The 22740-nt window shown below is 51.8% G+C and overlaps 1 protein-coding gene across 1 annotated transcript in view; it reads right to left on the bottom strand.

The window, feature by feature from the left end:
• DNAH6 (dynein axonemal heavy chain 6) overlaps positions 1-22740 on the bottom strand; it is a 2460712-nt gene that overhangs the window by 1514402 nt on the left and 923570 nt on the right. The window contains exon 29 of the mRNA XM_086961829.1: positions 21963-22124. Coding sequence (XP_086817955.1) covers positions 21963-22124 — 162 coding nt within the window. The remainder of the gene's footprint in view (positions 1-21962; positions 22125-22740) is intronic.

The following is a 22740-nucleotide window of genomic DNA, read 5'->3' as shown; positions in this document are numbered from 1 at the left end:
GGCCGTCACCCACTGCAACTGCGCCGCCAGGTAATAGAGCTCTAGGTTTGGGACCGCGAGACCCCCATCAGTCACAGGGGCGTAGAGTTTCCTCAGGGCCACTCTCGGTCTCCCGGTATTCTATATCAGATCTCTAAGCATGGACTCCAGCTCCCGGAATGTGCGGGTTTGGACGTATGTTGGGATATTGGCAAAATAATACAGGAGCCTGGGTAAGACAATAATCTTCGTAAGTGTCACCCTGCTTGGTACATTGAGCGGGAGTGTCTTCCAGAAGGAAATCTGGGACCTAATGGATGTTATCGCGCGTGTGAGGTTGCCATCTAATATGTCCTGGGGTGTCCTATAGATGTATATGCCTAGGTACTTAAACATGGTGTGGTGCCACGGTAGCCGTTCTCCTTGGATCACTATCGGAGTATCAGGGACATTCTGGTCGAATGCGTACACCCCTGACTTCGCCCAATTAACTTTAAGGCCCGACATTGCGTCAAAGGACTGGAAGATTTCTGTCAGTTCCGGCGGTATGCATGCGAGGTCCCTGACGTATAAGAGCAAGTCGTCGGCGTACAATGAAGCTATGTGTAGTCCGTCCGCAAGGGGGATACCCCAACGTGTGCCTCTGTCTCACAGTACTGCGGCTAGGGGTTCTATCGCTAGCGAGAATAGCAGGGGGGATAGTGGGCAGCCCTGTCTGGTACCACGTCTAATCCTGATGGAATCAGACATCAGTTTGCCTGTGCGGACACGCACCTCTGGTTGTTTATATAACAACCCAACCAATTCTATGAAGTCGTCACCTAAATCGAACTTGCGCAGGACTGCCAGTAAGTAGGGCCATTCGACCGAGTCGAACGCCTTTTCCAGGTCAAGAACTAGGCAGCCCGAACATGGCCATTCCGGAACTGCGTAGGCCTGGACACGGAATAGCCTCCTTATGTTCTGGGAGGTGCATCTGGCGGGCACAAAGCCATTCTGGTCAGCGTGTACCAGAGCTGGCACAAAAGCTGCCAGGCGTCTGGCCAAGGTCGGCGCTAATATCTTATAATCCGTGTTGAGTAGCGCCAGCGGCCTGTACGACCCAAGAAGCATGCCATCACGGTCTGGCTTGGGGAGAGACACCAGTGTCGCCTCGTTCATCGACCGAGGCAGCGCTGAGTCATCGAGCGCCGCTGAGTACACCCTAAGGAGTTCTGGGATGAGGATGTCAGAGTAGGCCTTATAATATTCCGCCGGCAACCGATCCGGGCCAGGGGCTTTACCGTTTGAGAGCGCGAAGATGGCCTCTCGTAACTCGTCAGCTGCCAAGGGGGCACCAAGTTCGTCGCGTTGGTCGTCAGTAATGGTGGGCAGTGTTGTGTCCTCTAGGTAGGAATCGATGGTCTCCCGCGTGACTAGCAAGCGAGATTGATATAGGTCATTGTAGTGCGTCACAAATGCTCCGTGTATTTGCGCCTGTGTGTATACCGCCTGGCCATTGGCCAGCCGAATTGCAGTCACTGGCGGTGTGCGCTCCTCGCGCTGTATTAGCCAGGTTAACAACTTGCCGGGCTTATCCCCCCTGTGGTGTGTGCGCGCTGAGTGGGCCGCATAATTAATGTGTTTCAATCGGTCGATCAATCAGTCGTGTTTCGCTCGCGCTTCCAGTAAGGCAGTGCTGTCGTCAGTGGTCGCAGATTGTTCTAGTCGGTGCAGGGTGGACTCTAGGTGTGTGAGGTCTAATTCCAGTTGGCGCCGGGAGGGAGCCTGTGTGCCCAGACAATATCCCCGGAGGACCACCTTAAACGCGTCCCATTCTACCTGGGGTGACGATGCTGTGCTAGTGTTTTCCTCAAAAATGTGCTGTTTGAGCAGCTATTGAGTCCCGGAACTGGCCGTCCAGTAGGACATCTGGTTGCAACCTCCATGTTGGAATCGGGGGCCGCGGCTGCTCCGAGAGCATGTCCATGACATGGGGATTATGATCAGAGTGTGTGCGGCCAATGTAACAAACGTCAGCTACGTGTGGCAAGAGTTCACCAGACACCATGAACCTATCCAGTCTTACGTACAGTGCATGTGCACTCGAGTAGTACGAGTAATGTCGAGTGTTTGGGTTGCGGGTGCGCCATGCATCGTGTATATCCCACTGGGTGGCCCATGTTCGGAGCGAGTTCGCAGTGTGGTGAGCTGATGAGTTGGGGGGTGGAGGGTGTGAACGGTCCAGGGCAGTGTCTAATGTGCCATTGTAGTCTCCTCCCAGGACCCAGGGGACGCCATGCCAGGGGGCCAAAGTGTCTGAAAGTTTCGCCGGGAAATCTGCCAACCCAGTGTTGGGTGCGTACACCGAGACCAGGACCAGCGGGTTGCCGTCGAGCTTGCCATGGACTGCGACATACCGCCCCCCAGAGTATATATGTGCCCCCAGTGTCGTCCAGGGCAGGCCCGGTCGCACCCATAACAGTGTACCCCTGGCATAGGACGAGAAGCCCGTGGCGTGTAGCTGCCCTCGCCACCTGCGTCTCAGCGTAAGCACCTCCGCGCTACTCAGGTGTGTCTCTTGGAGGAGGGCTATTTGGACGCGGTGTCGCTTCAAGTAAGAGTGAATTTGAAAGCGGTGTGCAGGTGTGTGAATGCCTTGCACGTTCCACGTGCACAATCTAACCGCAGACATTACATTGAAGAGCAAGCTCCCCCTTCCAGGCCCCTCCGACCACCCCTATGCAGGCCACATCCACCACCCGGCAGTCCCCACCCACCAACTTGCTGAGGCAAATAATAGTTGACCACTGTAATACAAATGGGGGAGGAGGGGGAAACATGGCCAACGGAACATGTAGCCATTTAACAACTCAAACTATCAAAATACCAAAAGGTCGGATGCAAAACGTGCTCCCGTCCATACTCTCTAGGAGAGCAACAAAGTTTGAAACCTTCTTTAGGGGGGTGGAAGTGCTATGTGCACAGTGTCTCTCGGCAAAGAGTCTATAGTACCTTCGTGGGTAGGATCGCCTCCATCCCGGGGGTGATATACCAGTCTGTACCGCCCGGCTAGGCAGGGGACCCCGCTAGGTTACGCAGTAATTAACATACTTTACGTGTCCGTCGTCTTCCCCGACCAGTGGAGCCATTCACGGACTGTGCAATAGTTCGTCGCCAGGTCTCATGGTCGGTGTGAGTCACTTCAGCGAGCAAGGGCCGTCATTAGTGTTATACACAGTGGTCCGCGGCAGCGTGGCTGGTGCCGGCTATACTAGCCAATGTAGTCCGAAGTTTGTGGAGTGACATCCGGTCTGTTCCCCGACGTTTGTGAGTCTGACATTCCGTAAATGGCTTCGTCATCGCTTGGAAGGTCCCGCACACTGCCGCTTGCTGCCTCGCTGCGCGTAGGGGATCCACTGAGCTCCATAACAAGGCGGAGGGCGTCCTGTTTCTCCTTCCTCGAGGCGTCTGCCGGAGGGGAGGTTTTCGGTGTGTCCGCGGCATCAGGCCGTGACTGCTGGCGAGGCCTGCGCCTTCTTCTGTTACCCCCAGCTTGGCGGCGGGGCGCGGGTCCTGTACGGGTCTTGGGGACTGTGTCTACACCACTGTCCAGCCAGGCCTCCACGTCCGTGGGTTCAGTGAAGAAGTGAGTGCGTTCACCCGCCACCACCCGTAGCTTTGCCGGGAACAACAGGGAATACTGCAACCCCAGCTGTCTCAGGCGCTTTTTCACGTCCAGAAATGAATGGCGGTGACGCTGTACCTGTATCGTGTAGTCCGGGAAGAACATCACGGTCGCAATGTCAATGCGGATCTCATGGAGTTTGCGCGTTTCTCTCAGGATCGTGTCCCTGTCCCGGTAATTCAGGATGCGGATCAGCATGGGTCTGGGATTGGACCCAGTCGCCAACGGTTTGGTGGGGACTCTGTGCGCCCGCTCGATCACAAAGTGTGGGGACAACGATCCCTCCGGCAACAGGTCTCTCAGCCACTGTTCCATGTGTACCTCAGGGGTACGTCCTTCCCATTTCTCTGGGACCCCCACTAGGCGCACGTTGTTCCGCCGTGCCCTGCCTTCCGCGTCCTCCGCCCTGTCTTCGAGAAATTCCACCCTGTTCAGCAGATCCTGTATCTGCTTATGTGACTGGTCTGCCTGAGGCTTGAGCGTTTGTAAATCGCCTTCTAGGGTTGTGGTCCGCTCCGACAGTTTCTTATGATCCGCCCTTAAGTGAGTTAAGTATATGGCCACGCTGTCTATCTTCGTGGCGAGGGACGTGCGGGTCAGTTGTATGGACTCCTCTAGTCTCTCCATGGCCGCCAACATGGTGTCTAGTTTTGCCGCCGTTTGGTCCGAGTCGGGGCCTTTCCCCGACTTGTCCATTTTGCCCTTTGAATTGGGGCCACCTGCCCCCGTACCGGTGCGAGTTCTGGGCCCAGTAGACATCAGACGTAGTCCGCCACTTCAGCCCGGTGGTCTGGTGGAAATTTTATCGTCGTGGTCAGACAATGGGAGGAGACCCAGGCCCGCCTCACGCGGTCTGTTCCCAACCTGGCTGCGTCCTTTTGGTCGGCCTTGGTAGATTCTCAACTGGACGGCGGGGGCCGCGGGGGCTTGTCGCTGGATCGCCCCTAGCAGTGATCTCACGCCTGGCCGTGTCTCAAGCAATCCACGAGTGCGCCAGCCGTGTGCGAAGGAGTCACGGGTAGGCCGCAGAGTAAGGCCTACAACACGTGGCGAAGCCTCGGCCTGGCGTAGTTCTTGGGCCGGAGCCGGATGTAGTTTGGGCGGCTCCGGCGAGTCGCAGCTCTCGGTGCGGCGTGAATGCGCCGATCGCCTTCAAAGTCGGCAGGGAGTCGGAGGATGGTGTCCCACCGCTGCGCCGTCGGTGTTCGGCTGGTTTCGGATGTATTTCACCGGATAATTACACCGGGAAGGGGAGCTCGGAGCGGAGCTCTACCCCGAGGCGTCCATTCACGTTGCGTGCTTAGCCACACCCCATTGTAATATCCCTGATGCTCTGCTCAATAAAAAAAAAATCCTTTACCGTTAGCACTTTTGTCAACAAGAACTACAGCACATTTAGGATTGTCACTGTACCCTGCAAATGTCTGGGACATCCTGCGACCTCGTTGATTTTCTGAAATTGAGTACCCATTGTTAATTGATTACCTGTGCCAGTTAACTGAAAATTAGCATTCTATTCACCAACAGGTCCCTGCCTGCCCTGCCAGCTACACCAGAAGGCCCCGGATGCAACATTTAGCCTGGCGAGTTCATCCTCATTCGAAATTTGTAGATGAAGAAGAATTTAGAGCCGCACTGGAAGGAGCCACGCCAGGTGCTGCTGGCAACCCGCACCGAGATCAAAGTCTCTGGACGCAAGAACTGGGTGCATGCCTCCCATCATAGGAGGGTGCCCCTGCAGTTACCTTATGATCAGTGGGCCAAAGAAGGGGTAGCTGACAAGGAATGTGAGCAGATTCCTCGTTTTCTTCCATTCAGCAATGCTGTCCTCACAAGAAGTGATAAGGAGAATGACGACATCCTGAGCGAGGCTGTCCCACCAGAGATTAGAGCTATTCAGGAACCCCTGTTCACTTATCCATTTGTGCCTGGAGTCACCAGTTACAATCTATGACCTCGGCTGAGGAGTAGTGCACAAAAGGAGAAGTCAGACTAGATAGGGATGGACTGTGCAAGTTAGGGTGTACTGTATTACTAACGGAGTTAGTTTAGGGTGATGTCAGATTTGTGCACTGAAATGAAATGAAATAGTGTATTTGATATAGCAAACAGCTACTCAGACTAGAGTGTCCTGGCACGTGACAGCGGAAGGAAGACATGCGTAAAAGACCCATTAGTTATTAGAAAGCCAGGTTTTTAGGTTCTTCCTGAAGGAGAGTAGGTCTGTGGTTAGTCTCAGAGACTCAGGAAGGCTATTCCACAGTTTTGCGCCTAGAAAGCCGAAGGATCTGCCTCCCGTGTGGGTGCGGCATATTTTGGGCACGATGGCCAAGTTGGCATTTGAAGATCTTGGGGCTCTAGATGTTATGTAGCGATTTACACGCTTATTCAGGTAGCCGGCGTCTAAGCCGTAGAAAGCTTTAAAGAAGATGGACATCACTTTGAAGTGAATCCGTTCCTTTATACGGAGCTAGTTTAGAGACTTAAGAATAGGGGTCATACTAGATCTACGTTTAGATCTCAGGATGGCTCTTGTACCACTTGTAGGCGCTGGATAAGAGATTTGGACAGACCGAGGTACAAGCAGTTGAAATAGTCAAGTTTTGATGTCACCAGAGCCTGTATCACGATATTTCTGCTCTCAAGCGGTAATAGTGGCAGGAATTGTTTTAGCATGAGGAGTATGTCAAAGCAAGTGCCAGTTAGATTTGGGATCTGAAAACGCACGGAGAGTGTCTTGTATATGACAATTCCTATGCTTTTTACTTTGTCCCTATCTGTGGACGGGGGTGGCAGATCTTTTGGCCACCAAGAGCTCCAGTAAGGCTTTTCCGGTTTACCAAAGAAAACAACTTCAATTTTGTCAGGGTTACACTTCAGCTGATTGATCTTAAGCCAATTAAAAACCTTTGTGTGGAAAGACCTAATCATTGCCCGTCAAACTCGGTTTCATTATCGCGTGTGAAAATCATCTGGGTGTCATCCACGTAGGAAACAATTTTGGCGCCCTCTTCCTCTACCAGAAATAAAGGGGAAAAGATATATGTTAAAATGGGTAGGGCTAAGAATGGAGCCCTGTGGGACACCTTGTGTGTGAACAAAAATTCTTAGGCAGTTAACAAATGGGCAAACAAGTAACATAAAATGACAACAAAAAATCATTCAGAGAAAATTTAAAATGAAAACAACCATGATTTTAATAAACACAGATAAAAATCATACAGGTAACTGACTGAACAACCACCGTATGATAATAAAATTAGTTAAAAAGCATACAATTCATACAAAGATTATTTAATCATGAAACAAAAACACCCCAGCAAATTAATATCATTGTTGTCAAAGGAGACAACACAGTAGCGAATGAAACTCGACGCGCGTTTCGGCGTGGACAACGCCTTCTTCAGGAGCCACACAGTGATATTGTTTAGGAAGGGTTACAGGACTTGTTTATGGGATACAATCAATTGATTCTTGAGATCTCTGCAAAATAATGGCCGGAACAGATATAGTCCTGGTAGATAGCACCTTCCAGATTAAGTATTAATGTTCTATTTTCTCTGTGTATGTAGAGTCTGAATTATTAATCTGATATAGAAAAGATTAAGCGGCAAAGCTTCTACACGTAGATAATATCTCAAAGCACCAATAAATATTGTATGAAGATTCCTTAAAATGCAGAGCCGTGTCTTCTATATAACTGCATACTATTTTTAAGCAAAGCTTTTTGGTTACCGCACAATGATCTTTAAAAGCCTCCTCCAGAAGGACAAACTCCAAAATCGGAGTAAGAGCAGGATAATGCTCTCGACACAGCAGGGTCGCGACGTGTGAGTCCGCCGAAAAAAAGAGGGAGAAATGATCACCTACATTCATGGCTGGAACCGGGGATGACAAAGGGGGGAGCCATATGTCCTGGGATCTATTTTCCAAGAAGGAGGACATCGATGTTAGGGCGGTCCCACCCAACCGATGTTTGCAAGTCTATCCAAGAGCCTCTCATGTGAGACTGTATCGAGGGCAGCCGGCAGATCAAGCAATATCACAACAGCCTTGCTGCCCTGGTGCAGCTTATCCTTGAAAAATTCAGTCACTTCCAGCAGAGCTGACTCTGTGCTGTAGTTAACCCTAAAACCGGATTGGGACTCATGAAGGAGCTTCCAATCTTCAATATGTTTTTGGAGGGCTTTGTTTACATGCTTCTCTAATACTTTAGAGGGCCAGAAGAAGGGAAATTGGCCTTTAATTGGCAGGGGTCGTCAGTTTGGTGTTAGACTTTTTTATAAGTGAAAGACTCTTTGCTCGCTTCCATAATTTTGGCATATTGCCAGAGGAGAGGACAGCATTAAAGAGCTGGTTTATGGTGGGAGCTAATAAGTTCAGGATATTCGCTGGACATGGTTCGGTAGAAGAGCCAGACTTCATGCTTTGGAGAAGGGATAGTGATTCTTCCGGCTGAAACTCAGGGAAAGCTGGAAAAGACAGGGATCCAAAAAGTGAAATTTGCTAATTGCACTATGGTAAAAGATCAGTTCTTCCTCTGAGATGCTAGTGAAAGCTTGTTGGAACACAGAAATCTTATTGTGGAAGAATTGAGCTATCTGCTTAGACCATTCTTCCATGCACAGCCCTTCCTTTGTGCCGGCTTTCGGCGAGGTAAAGGATTTAACTATGCGAAAGATTTCCTTACTCTTATTTTGGGCATTTTCTATCTTGGTTTGATAGAAGTTTTTTTTGACTGCCTTCACAAGAATGTAGTGAACTTTTAAGGTATATTTATACACCTTCCTGTCCTCAAGTAGATAGGATTTATGCCGTTTCTGTTCCATTTTTCTACAGTTCGTTTTGCTAGATCTAGGGGAATCATTAAAGCATGCAACTGGTGGGGCTGACCTCTTTGAGGAGCGGAAAACAATCGGTACCGCTGCATCAATGTTGGTTCGGAGCCATGAATCTATTAAGAGGGCTTCCAAGTCGGACCTGCCAGACCGGTCCGTTGAGGAATGACCGAGGACGTCAGCTAACATTAGGATGGATATTTTATGGAATGCCCTGTAGGTAGGTACCCGCTGCCATGCGTTAGCTCGAGGGGCTGTGGCAGATTTGGGTATGACGAATTGTAATCAGAGGAGGTCAGACCAGGTAATGGGTAGAGGTAGGCTTCCCCAATTGTTAATTTCACCGACCTTGTTGTGTATGTCAAATGCTCAGGGATAGTTTTCAGTAAGGCCACATACTCTAGAGTAAACCCACAAGACCCTACTACCTTTGAGTGGAATTCCAGGTATGCTGCTGTGGACTATGATAGGCCCATTTATGTACATCCAGGGTTTTTCTTTTTATCTAATGGGAATTATTCCAATATGCACAATGGTACAAATTATGTGGCCCTTGGGATGGTGTTGCCTCTAGGTGTGTCTTGTAAACATGCAAAGCCTAAGGTCAAATGGATTAAAATAACTCTGACAAGACAAAGGAATTTTGTGAAGGAGTGGCAGACCTTGAGGTCAATAATTATAGTAATGGCATTCTTTCCTCCATTATTTCCTTTGGCGGTACCACTATGGCCAGGGTTGAAAGGGCTAGGGACTATTTTGGATGTAAGCTGCAGATACTGTCTAATTCTACAGTAGCGGCTTGCGTGACATCATCGCCCAATTATAAAGTATGCAAATATATTCTGAGCAAACTAGATATGCAGTTGATTTCATCCTAGCTAAGAGCAGTGATGTGTGTGTAGTAGTAGGAGATCAGTGTGTAGTCGGGATCGCTAATATGGAAAATATTATTACCTAACATATTTTAGATATTTTGGAGAATGTTAAGGGAATGGAGAGCGGACATTGGAGTTGGTCCCTCTTTGGTGGATGGGGTTGGATCCTTGAAAGGGTGATCTATTTCATTGTGATTTGGATTGCTTGTTGCGTTTTGGTGCAGTGTCTCCCCTTATGCTGCTCTTACTGCACCACCCTTCTTGCCCCTAAAAGAATATCAATTCATGATACGAACGCAACAATTATGATCCAACAAGAGGTGAACCATCTTATGCAGATAGACTCCTTCTACACCCCCAACCGCCAGCTACGCTCCACCGACCTCTCAAAAAGGAGTGGAGACAGCATGCCCCTCTCTATGGGGATGGTCTCCGATATAACACCACCATTGTGGGCTTGTGCTATTAGTTGGTCATAAAGTAGTCGAGCCCAGGAAATGCACTCCCAGCCTAGTCCCATCCTCTCCAGGACTTCACAGTCCCAGCTTAAGGTATCAAATGCTTTTTCAATATCCAAGGCGGCCAGGGCCGCCGGCACAGCAACATCAACATCCATCATCGAGCGAATGATGTAGGAGAGTCGCCTCAGATTTATATGTGTCCCCCTGCCCTGCACAACCCCACACTGGTCTTAATGGATCAAATGGGTCACTGTATGGCTAAGGCACAGCACCAATATCTTAGCTAATATTTTAATATCCACTCCCAGCACTCCAATCCCCTACTGGAGGCGGAAAGCCAATTAATCTCAAAATACCTGGCGGTCGCTCCCGTGTTACCTTCTGGAAAAGGGCATCTTTAAGCGTCTCCAGTGGGAGACGCCACAGAGGAACTCTCAGTTGGGTTCCACCCACACCCCACTGCAACAGCACAGAGGCATGGTCCAATAAGAAATGTCCCAGGGTGCATGTCTGTAGCACAGTGGAGGCCACCTCGCGAGAAACCAAGAACCTGTAAAGTTGTCCATATGCATCACAAGCGGGGGTATAACAGGTGTATTCCTGTACTCCAGGGTGCATTGCTCGCAACACGGCAACACAGTGCAAACGGTCCATTATTGCACGCAGTGCAGCAGTCATTAGGGGTTTAGTGTGTAACCTCGGGATGTCTATTCAAAGCACCATCAAGCACACATTTAAATTCTATGGCCCATAATAGAGGCATTCCCACACATGAGAGCAGTTTTTCCACCAGTTCCAAATAAAACCCACCTTCATCCAGATTTGGGGCATAAACATTCAGAAGGTAGACCTCTAATCCATCAAGCATACCATATACCAGGATATACCTCCCCTCAATGTCTGCTATACAACCCAAAAGGGAACCTGTGGGGCCACCCAGAAAATCATACCGTGGGCATAAGTGGAATATGTGGCAGAAAACATCTGACCCCTCCATTTCTTATGAATCTTCTGGACCTCGGAGTCTGACAAGTGTGTCTCCTGGAGCATCGCAACCTGTGTAGCATGTCAATGAAGATATGTCTGGACCCTGTAATGCTTCACAAACGAGTTAGCCTTCTAACATTCTGGGTCAAGAACTTAATGACCCACTCCCCCATGTCACATGTCCCCCATCCCATTGCCCCTACTCCCAGCTGTCATTGCCACAGATAACTACAACTCTATAAACAAAGACCCCCACCCACCGGGCAAACACATTTAAAACAACTTGTGTCTCCCCAATCATTATCTGTACCCCCAACACCTATCCTATGGGAAAACAGTAAACAATAAGTGCTAGAAGTTATCCCCACCCAACTAAGGGGGGGAGAAACTGGAAAGCACATATAAAACAAGAGAATAAAATTCACTGCAATAACACACACCAACCACTAATCACAGCTGTTCCACACTCAGACAATGAAATAATAAGCGTCAGGGGGAAGAAGCACACCAGTTCCAGATCCCCCACCCTGACCATCATCGCTCTCTCTCCTCGCTCACTCACACAACACAAACAACCTCCGCGGCACCCACTACAGAATCACACTGGCATTCGCTACACCATGTAAACATACCCTCATACAAATTACCAATCACACCTGCTGTAAAGAGGAAGGAAGGGTGAGGGGTAGCCAAGCCCATATTCCATACAGCAACCACTTGCATACCTGTCCTGGCCCAGTATCTGAATCATGAATAAAGTTCAGCCCTCATAATGCACGCCTTCTGCCATAGTTTCTTCCCTTGATGTCTAAGTACGTGAGCCCCATCATCCTCTGCATCCAGGAGTGGTACACCCGCCAGCCCCACATCTCCTAAGGGGTCTGCAGACTGTGAAGTCTTTTGCCTCAACATCAGAGTCACTGCTGTCCTAGTTGGAGGCAGTTACTTCCTCCACAAGTGCTCTTGTCGCCTCTTTTTCAGATCTTTATTGCGAATGGTCCATACAATGAAGTCGTCTCCCCTCGTCATCTGTCTCTAAACACTCTAAGCCAAGAGAACAGTTCCGGAGGACCACAACACACTGTGAAGAGCGAGGGGCCCGCTTGCCTTGTCAATTCCATCGAGCCATCCCTCCAAGCCACTGGCTTCCAAGGGGTGCTCCCCTACCTTTCGCAATGTCAGAATGTGACAATCACCCCTCACATCAAGCCAATCCCAAGCCGCTGCAGGCATCATAAAAAGGTGAGCTTGATCACCATGAAGTACCTTCAACTTGGCTGGGTATAGGAGGATGTACTGGAATATCATCACCCTCGACTTTTGGGTTCACACCCCCAAAGAATGTTCTTATCTGTTGGACTAGACCAGTGTAATTGGGAATATACAAATGACATAATTCTCGAAGGCGGGGTCGCCATCATGGCAGGAAGCTTTAAGGATATTGTCTCTGTCCGTATAGTTGAGGATTTTTGCGATAAGAGTATAGGGCAGTGCCCTCGGCAAGGACAACGTTGTGAGGGTCCGATGAGCCAGCTCAATGACAAACAAGGGGGACAGGTCAGCAGCAGGAAGAGCTACTCTAATCCATTTCTCCAGAATGAGTTCAGGTGTCCCATCTTCAACACACTCTGGGAATCGCACAAAATAAAGATTGCACCTCCATTCTGTTCCATGGTCAAGGACCTCTCTGCCATCATGCGGAGCTCAACCCACAGGAGACCTACATTCAGGGAGATGGCACCTATTTCAACGCACAAGTTACTACTTGTGTAACTATATATCTGTAGGAGACATTAGTTAGTGATAGATTCCTTACCTTAGAATAGCCCCAGGCGTCAGACTGGATCCGGAAATGTTTTGCGTAGCAATACCCATGCACGTCAGTAGGTGTCGTCCAAGGCTCCGCGACCGTCGTCGGCGTCGTGGGTGCCGTGATGACGTCGTCGGAGTACTTAGACGCCACCTCCGCGCGCTGACATCAGTTCTTATACACACCTTTTCCGCGCAAGAAACGCAGAGCCATGATAAAAACCAACACTGGTGCCATGAAACTAGGGCCCTGAAAGGGGATGACCTTAACCCTAGATATCGGTTCGCAGAACGGGGAGGATGGGTGGGTCGGTAAGGAATCTATCACTAACTAATGTCTCCTACAGATATATCGTTACACAAGTAGTAACTTGTGAATCTGAAAGAGACACATTAGTGATAGATTCCTTACCTTAGAATAGATACCCCAGCAATACCAACCCCGGTGGTGGGTCTGCGAACCAATAGTCACACCAGAAAGTCCTGGAGGACGGAACGGCCAAAGAAGCCATCCCTCCGGACTTGGCTGTCCTGGCAGTAGTGTCTTGCGAACGTGTGCAGCGAGGCCCACGTAGTTGCCTGACAAATGTCCTGCAAGGGGAGTCCTCGGCCCAGGGCAGTAGTCATCGCCGTGGCCTGAGTAGAATGGGCCCTCAGCCCAAGAGGAGGTTCTTTTTTAGCCAAAGAGTAGCACGCCTGGATGCACAACACGATCCACCGAGAGATGGTCTGCTTGTGCACCACCCGTCCTTTCTTAGCGCCCACGTAACCAACAAAGAGTTGGTCATCCACCCGGAACTGGCGTGTGCGATATGGATAGTAAGAGAGCGCACGTTTTGGGTCCAGACGGTGGAGCCTCTCTTCCTCTTTCGAGGGATGCGGAGGCGGAAAGAAGGTGGGCAAGGTGATGGACTGCCCGATAGGCTGTGACTACCTTGGTCAGGAAAGAGGGTCTTGTCCGCAACACAACCTTGTCCGGATGAACAGAAAGGAAAGGTGGTTTAGAGGGAAGAGCCTGGAGCTCACTCACTGTCCTGGCAGAGGTAATGGCAACCAGGAAAGCAGTCTTAAGAGTAAGAAGACGGAGAGGACAGTTATGAAGCGGCTCAAAGGGAGCGCACATCAAGTAAGTTAGAACCAGGTTCAAGTCCCACTGGGGCATCACGAAAGGAACAGGAGGGAACATATGAGTGATGCCCTTCAAGAAAATGTTAACAATCGGGGACTTGAACAAAGAAGGCTGATCAGGTAGCCTTAAGAAGGTGGAAAGGGCAGAAAGGTAGCCCTTGATAGTGCCCTGAGCAGAGCGCTACTGGGCAAGAGAAAGAAGGAAGATGAGAACCTCAGAAAGGGGGGCAGACAGTGGATCCACAGCCTTTGCTGTGCACCATGCCACAAATCTGTTCCACTTGCAGGCGTATACCGACTTTGTGGAGGGACGCCTGGCTTCTAGAATCACATTACAAACTTCAGGAGGCAAGTCAAATGGCCTCAACTGTCGCCGCTCAATCTCCAAGAATGGAGGTGGAGACTGGACAGGTTTGGGTGGAGGACCGTCCCCTGTTGCTGCGACAGAAGGTCCTCCTGAAGAGGCAGACAAATCGGGGGATCGACAGACATGCTGAATAGCTCTGGATACCAATATATTCGTGCCCAGTCTGGAGCCACAAGGATAACCTGGGCCCGGTCGCGCCAGATCTTCTTCAGCACTCTGGGCAGAAGTGGTATAGGCGGAAAGGCGTACAACAGATCGCAACTCCACTCGCGACGAAAAGTGTCTCCGAGCGAGTGCTGCCTTGGAAATTCCAACGCACCTAACTGATGACATTGCGCGTTCTCTTCTGTGGCGAATAGATCAAACCAAGGCTCTCCCCACTGCTGAAAGAGGCCTTGCACCACGTCCAAGTTCAGACACCATTCGTGATCCATCATGCACCGATGGCTGAGTTTGTCCGCCCTGGCGTTCAGGGAACCTGCCAGGTGTTGAACCACCAGGGTCACGCCCTGATGTTCCAGCCACTGCCAGAGGCGCAGAGCCTCCTGGCCTAGGGTCCACGACCCCACCCCGCCCTGTTTGTTGCAGTACCACATGGCGGTGGTGTTGTCCTTTAACACCTGCACTACACTCCCCCGGACAGAGGGGAGGAATGCCTTCAGTGCAAGCTGGATCGCCCGCAGCTCCAGAAGGTTGGTGTGGAGCTGGGATTCCGCCGGAGACCAAGGGCCTCTGATCTCCGCCTCTCCCATGTGGCCCCCCCAGCCCTGGAGGGACGCGTCCGTCACAACTACGTGCTCCGGTTGGGGTAGGGAGAGGGATCTGCCGCTGACCCAATCGCGGCCCGTGAGCCACCACTGCAACTGTTGTGCAGTGCCCTCCGTGATCAAGACATGGTCGGACAAGTTGCCCTGATGCTGGGCCCACTGAAACTTCAGGTCCCACTGCAGAGCCCGCATCGGCCACCGGTCGTGATGCACCAGAAGGATGCAGGAGGCCATCAGCCCCAGAAGCCGCAGCGTCAACCTGACCGAGACTCGGGATAAAGGCTGAAAGATCTGAATCAGAGCCTGAATATCCCGAACCCGCTTTTTGGGAGGATAAACCCGAAACTGCGCCGAGTCTAGAACCGCTCCGATGAAGAGGAGCTTCTGAGAGGGACACAGGTCTGACTTCGGCACATTGATGGAGAACCCCAGCAGGTGCAGGAGGTCGGCCGTAGTCTGGAGGTGGCTGACGACTGTCTGGGGCGAGCCCGCCTTCAACAACCAGTCGTCGAGGTAGGGGGAAGACTGAAACCCCTAACCTGCGCAGATGAGCTGCGACCACCGCCATCTCTTTCGTGAACACCCGTGGGGTGCTGGTAAGGCCGAAGGGGAGCACGGTAAACTGAAAGTGCTCATGGCCTACCGTGAACCGCAGGTAACGCCGGTTGGCCGGCAGGACGGGGATGTGAAAATAAGCGTCCTGCAAGTCCAACGCTACCATCCACTCTCCAGGGTCTAGGGCAGCTAAGACCTGAGCCAATGTCAGCATCTTGAACTTCTCTTTCCGGAGGAAGCCGTTGACGTTCCGTAGGTCCAAGATAGGGCAGAGGCCCCCTTTGCCCTTCTTGGGTACCTGGAAGTAACATCCACATCCTACTTCTGGCCCAGGAATGCGCTCGATGGCCCCCTTGGCCAAGAGAGCCGTAACTTCCTCCTGCAGAAGTTGCAAGTCATCCCCCGACACGTGGTGGTACTGCGGTGGCATGGCTGGAGGGGACGTCTCGAAGGGGAGGGAGTAGCCCCTTTGGACGATTTGCAGCACCCACCTTTCCGATGTGACAGTGCGCCAGTGGTGGTGGTGATGGCGAACCCTGCCCCCCCACTGGCGTCACATGGGCCTGAAAGCTCGGACTAGAAAGGTTTTGAGGCGGATGCTGCAGGGGTAGGTGTGGACTGGCCTTGCCGTTATCCCCGACCGCCGCCACGGCGGTTCCCACGTCTGCCACAGCGCTGGACGGTAGTCTGTGGCCCGTGGCTGGCTGGACGTGTGGGGGCGTCCCTCCCATGGCCACGAAAGGAGCGAAATGCAGCCATTTGCTGGCATGGGGCCGAGAGGCCCAATGACTTGGTGTAGCCCTGGAGTCCTTAAAGCGCATGTTCTGCCTTGTCGCCAAAGAGGCGACGGCCATCGAACGGCATGTCCATAAGTGTGTTTTGGACGTCAGCCGAGAAGTTGGCGGACCTCAACCAGGCGTGGCGACGAATCGCCACCGTCGTTGCCATCGCTCTGCCTAGTGAGTCAGTAGTGTCCAGCCCACACCGGAAGGAATAGCGCACCACATCTCGACCCTCCACAAGGACTTGGCCGAGTTTAGCCCAGACCTCCACCGGGCATTCTGGCAGCACGTCCGTGACCGTATCCCACAGAGAGTGGGTGTAGCGGCCCAAGAGGCATGCGGTGTTGACTGGCCGCAATCCTAAACTCAGAGGGGAGAATACTTTCTTCCCGTATTGTTCGTACCTCTTGGATTCCCGATCGGGGGAAGCCTCCGGGAATGCGGTCTGGGAATTAGAGGCCTGGATAACCAGGCTCTCTGGGGTGGGGTGGGTAGACAGAAAGCAAGGGTCGCACGGAGCCGGGCGGTGGCGCCTGGCCACGTTCCTATCCACAGGCTGACCTGTAGCGGGCTTGGACCAAGTGACCAGAAGAACGTCAGATAAGGCCTCATTAAAGGGCAGCAGAGGCTCGGCCGAGCTTGACTGCGGTTTAAGGACCTCAGCGAGGAGGTTAGTCCTCACAGCCGCGACGGGGAGCTCAAGGCCCAAGGCCTTGGCCACCCTCGTCCGCACCACGCTTTAAGCCGCCCCCTCCTCCGTAGCCACGCTAGGAGGGAAGACAAAACCAGTGTTGGGCGAAGTGTCCAGACCACTGGCCTCCCCAAGCTCTCCTGTACAGTCCGCAGAAGACTGACACTCACGTGCCAGAGGGTCCTCAGACCCCTCCCAATCCCCCTCGTCACCCATCGCCTGGTACTGAGGCTCAAAGGATGTGGCCGGGTCATAGAAATAGAAATCTCCAAACGGCGTCGAGAGCGGCGCCGCTCTGACGCCCGACACGAATCGTGGGTAGGACCAGGGACGGTGTCATCCTGGGACGGCGCCGGGGGCGACACCCTTGGAGCCGGGGCCGGCGCGGTCGTGAGGTCGACCGGCCGCGACCGGGATCCGGAGCCGGATCCAGCGGGGCCCTGCGGCGTTGGGACCGAAGTTGGCGACGGCGCCAGGGCCGAACCACCTGAAGGCGCCGGGGCAGAAGCAACCGGCCCGCGTGGGCACGAAGGCGCCGCGGAACCCGACTGAGGAGTGAGTGACCTCATGCCGAGAGGAAGGCCTCGATCTCCTCCGGCGTCGCATGCTGCCCAGGGACCGGCGGGTATGGAGCAGGCCGCGACGCCCGCGGCTCCGGTGGAGCCGCGTGGGCGATGTCGCCCGAACACCCGGCTGCGTCGCGCGAGCGTCGGGGGGGAGTCAGAAGAGCGATGGCGCCTCTTTGACTTCTTGTGCCTCTTACCTGAGGACTTCGAGCCCGAAGACCGATGACGACTCCCGGAACTGTGGTGACTCCGGTCCCTCGACCTCCTTTCGGACCGGACCTCGATCGGCACGGGGCAGACTGCCGAAGCTCGAGTCGCTTACGGTACCGCTCCAGTCTAACTTTAGACTTTAGGGCCCGGCAGTCGGAGCAGGACTTGTCGTCGTGGTCCAGGCGTAGACAGTGCAGGCACCGGCGATGGGGGTCGGTAACCGACATCAGTCGGTTGCCGTCGGCGCAGGGCTTGAACCCGGGCATCACTACCGGCACCGTCAGAGTCGAAAGACTTTGAAAATAGATCAATTAGGATCATAAAAAGTTAGTCAAAAATTGACTAGGGTACAACTTTTTCCGGATCTGCGTTTGCTGGCGCGGAAAAAAGAAGAACTGGCGTCAGCGCGCGGAGGCGGCGTCTAAGTACTCCGACGATGTCTCACGGCGCCCACGACGCCAACGACGGACGTGGAGCCGCGGACGATGCATACAGACGCGCAACAGGTGAGTAAATGTGTTTTTGGTATTCATGAGATTTTTTAAGAATATTTTCAGATTTCAAAACACCACACATGGAAACTTTTTGGAGCTGAACATTGAAATGAATAGGCTTTGTCAACAAATTGCAGGTAAATTACTTTTACGTTACTTTATCTAACTCAGAGCTTCAGCACTGGGACATGTCCTGCAAACAGGTGAGAAAACACGTTTTGGTTATTTGCACGATTTTTAAAGAATATATTTAGTTTTCAAAACTCCACACTTAGTCGTTTTTTGGAAGGAAAATTGTCAATGTTATCCTATGGAGGGAAAACAAGTTATCGGTTTGCAGAAAACGACTATGGGAGTTTAGGTTCTGGGGTTAGACTCAGGGCTCTCCCAGGGCCAGTAATGCACTGGAATTGCACCCTCAGCGGCACTAGGGCAGCCGGGTGGCAAAGTGTTGAGGCCCAATGTTATCCTATGGTGGATAAGGGGTGGGAGCAAAGCTCCTAGGGTTTAGCTCAGGGCAATTTGGGGACCAAAGTAGCACCAAAGGTAGACCCTCAGCGGCACTAGGGCGGCCGGGTGCAGAGTGCTGTTTTGAGGTCGGATGCTCTGTTGTTTCCAATGGAGAACCTCCAGGACAAAGAAACACTGCAGGCTCGGGGACAAAGATCTTCCAGGTGCAACCAACACTTCGAGGGGTAGGTTGGGATGTTGAGGGTTGGTTAGGCACCGTTGGATTGTGCACATAAGGCTGTGGGGCGTCGGGTGCAGGGGTGCCTTGGGATGTCAGATTTTCTTACCTGCTCTGGTCGCGATGGGGGGGGGTCCTCTGGATTGAGGCTGCAGGCCAGTCTGGAGGCTTGAGGCAGGTCAGGGGTTGCCGGATCTCGGGTCAGGAAAACCGGGGGGCCTCTTCGTGGTATTTTTCCACTTGAGCTCGGGCCGGGTTCGGCGGGTGCAGAGTGGGCTGGATTCTCGGTTTCTGCCTAACACCAGAAGCTGCAGTTTGAACAACTCCGGTGTTCACTGGGGTTTTTAAGGTTGCTGGCTGCAAGGACACACCAGGATTTCGCAGGAGCAGGTTCGAGGGGAGACAGGCCTGTAGGGCTGGGGCCAAGTCAGTGGGTGTCGTCCTCTTGTTAGCTCTGCACAGCTTTTCGTCCTTCTTTTCTTGTGGTTTCTGGATCTCCTTCTTGGTTCAGGGATGCCCCTAAATAGTGTATTTAGGGGGCGTTTTAGGGGTCTTGAGGTCAGTAGCCAATGGGCTACTGACCTTAGGGTGACTACACCCTTGGTGTACTCACCCCACGTGGGGGATTGAGCACAATCCCTAGTCCTGATTGGGGAGTGCCCACCATTTGCAAGATGGCGAGCACTGGAGAGTGGGCTTCCCCTCGCCTCCCCCACCTGAGGGGTGGAGTTGGCAGAGGAAGGCACACCTCCTGGGCTGGCCAGTTTTTCCCGCCTGTCTTCCTGCCGAAAAGGAGGGGAGACAGGAAGGGGGCCTACTACTGATAGCAGGAAAGGCTGGGGTCGCATTACAAAGGCTGCCAGGCCTTTGACGCTCCCCTGCCACAGATGTCTCTTCCTGGCCTGGGGGAGGTGTAAACACCTGCGCCCAGGTAAGATGTTGTTCCTGGGCTCAGGGAGCGTAGGCTCCCACCCTAAGGGTCCAGAAACATGTCTCGTGGTGGCAGGCTGTTTCTACCAGTCAGGGAACCCACCAGAGGCTGGTCGTTTTTCAGGGGGCATCTCAAAGATGCCCTCTGTGTGCATTTTTCATTAAATCCCACACTGGCATCAGTGTGGGTTTAATGTGCTGAGAAGTTTGATACCAAACTTCTCAGTTTTCAGTGTAGCTATTATGATGCTGTGGAGTTCGTAATGACAAGCTTCCGGCACCATATACTCTTAATGGCAGCACTGCACTTACAATGTCTAAGAATGGACTTAGACACTGTAGGGGTACAGGGCTCATGCACCTGTACCCTCACCACTGTCATAGGACACCCAGCTAGAGGGGTGACTGATCAATGCCAGGGCAGTGGGTTGCAGGCATGTCACACAAGGATGTGTGCCATGTCGACTCTTCACTTTGTTCTGCACCGAAACACGCATTCTGCCAAGGCAGTGTGTGTGTGAAAAGTTACAGGGCCTCTAAGGGAGGCAAAATAAGTGCTGCAGCACTTAGAGGTCTTCCCTGTTCACAGTGCCCTGGGTACCTGTGGTACCATTTACCAGGGGCTGACCTGTGGCTAGAGATGCCAATTGGGTTAGTTTTGGAGAAATAACACAGGCCCTGGGAACCTGATTGAAAGGGACCCAGGGCACACAAAGAAAAAGTGCATCAGTAGTCTGGCAAAAAGTGAGAGGTTACTGCAACAGAAACCCACTTTCCTACAGCAGGGGAGTAGTCAATAAACTGGCCCCCTGAGTGTCTGCTGAGTAATCACTGTGGGCTCAAGTGCTGTATGTTGAGCACAAGGTGTCCAGGTCCGTAGTCATTCAACTGCACCCCAAGTAGGACGTCAGCAGGGTGGCTTACTAATCAGGGAGAACAATGCAGGGGTGGGGGGCACTCGCACACAAGAGTAGGACCCATCTCGCTCCTCTAGGAGGCTGGCAAGAGGGAGCCCCCCTCCACCAGCTCTAGCCCAGGCACCCCTTGGTTGTGGCCGCCCAATGGCGTGGGACAATACACAGGGTCGACAGGCGGGATATGCACAGTCCCAATAGCGCAGGCCCCACGGACTAGGGCCACTTTGCAGCCAGTAGACCTCAGTCCAGCAGAAGGGGCAGGCAATGCAGACAAATCCAAGTGAGGCCTTCTGCTCATTGAGGGTCAATGCAAGGTCAGTACAAAAAAATCACCCCATCAGGCGCCCCTGAGCCAGGGGCAGCCCCTGTCAGCGATTCCAGCACCGGGCACATGGGGGGAAAAGAACCCAGGCAGCTCCCTGGCACAGGCCACAGCGACCTATCTTTAAGGCGGGTCCACAGCCCCCACCTCAAGGGCCCCAGGAGATCTCCCCAGCAGTGATCTAGAACGGGCAGTAGCGCCAGGATCTGCTCAGGCCTCTAAGCCCCGGCCATCTCCACCCACAGTGATTCACTGTCAGGAAGGCCCCCAACACCAGACAACACCGTGGGCAGCGCACTGGCCTGGTGATCTAACAGAGTAGGAGGGGAGAGAGCAGAATACATGGCCCATCCGGGTTCTGCCGATCCAAGGCCCTGCAGACCTGGCCGGCGGCCGCGGACAGGAAAGCCATCCAGGTAGGGGCAGCTGCAGCCCTTAAATGTGCCCCACTGACAACGTGTGGGGCAGGGGGCCCATTTGCTCCAATAAGGCACCCCTCCGCTAATCCCAAGTGTGCCCGTCAATGGGGAATTGGAGTCTGGGTCGGTGGCAGTGATATGGGCTGCAGGACTTGAGGATTGTTTTCGGTCCGACCGCGGAGCTCCCTAAAATGCTTCCAGTACAGTCACCATCTTGGCCACGCCTGACAGTCAAAATAGTTAACAATTAGTGACTTCTTCATTACATTTTTTCAAAACACTGGAATAAAGTTGAATTTTCTAGATAATTCGGAATTACCGATGTTTTTTCCATGAACTGTGTCAATATTTAGATAGAATAACAGCTTACACTGAAACAAAATGTTGCAATTTCAAACCAAAACTATGACATGATTAACATTTAGCAGGTTCACACATGAATAAAGAATAGCCCTAAAATTGATGTAATAAAAACTGCGAAACAAAGACGTTACATTCCCACTACTGTACCTTATAGTCCAAACCATCAGAGCAATTGAATACCACACACTGAATAGCAAGTGCTTTCGCAAGGTCTTTAGTCGTTTCTGTTTTTCCAGTTCCAGCAGGGCCAGCCGGTGCCCCTCCCAGGTCCAGCTGTAATGCACCCATGAGGCAAAGGTAACACCGGTCCTGCAAGTCAAACGTAACATTATGTTAATACAAATAGTTCATATTCTAATCTAAAATCGAAAGCACCATAAAACTTAAAAGAAAAACACTTCACAGTAGTAACAATGGACAAAAACAGTTGGAACAACTGAATATGTCTAACTGTAGTCAGGGGAAAATATGGCACACCAGAAACAGTTGAATCTAAAGCTGTGTGTTGTGATGAACACATTTGTGAGCACAACAAATACTTTTAAACAAATGTGTAGCCCCAGCAAAATTGTCCTGGATGATTTTCTAAGGAATTTGTTTTATTTCTAAGAATTTTATTGGATTTTATACAAGGAAAACAAAAGAGAAACAATACAGTAAGTACATAGCTAAAAATGCAGTAAAGATAAACAATTCTCCTTTACAAGTTTAGTTATGGGGTAATGAGCAGTCGAGGAGACAGGAGGGACAGAACACAAAATTAAATCATACTGAAATAAGGACAAATGAAATAATAACTAAATCAGAAGTTGGTGTAGGAAAGTAGGATCTGAGTTTATGGTTACCCCCACTTTTTGATGGTTTTATTCTGTTTTCTGACTAGTCTGACTGTGATCCTGTTAATCAGGACCCCAGTCTCTGTGCT

Source organism: Lissotriton vulgaris, chromosome 3_1 (assembly GCF_964263255.1).
Source record: "Lissotriton vulgaris chromosome 3_1, aLisVul1.2, whole genome shotgun sequence".
NCBI lineage: Eukaryota > Metazoa > Chordata > Amphibia > Caudata > Salamandridae > Lissotriton > Lissotriton vulgaris.
Note: the sequence above shows the minus strand (reverse complement) of the source record. Positions and strands in the feature narration are given on the sequence as shown.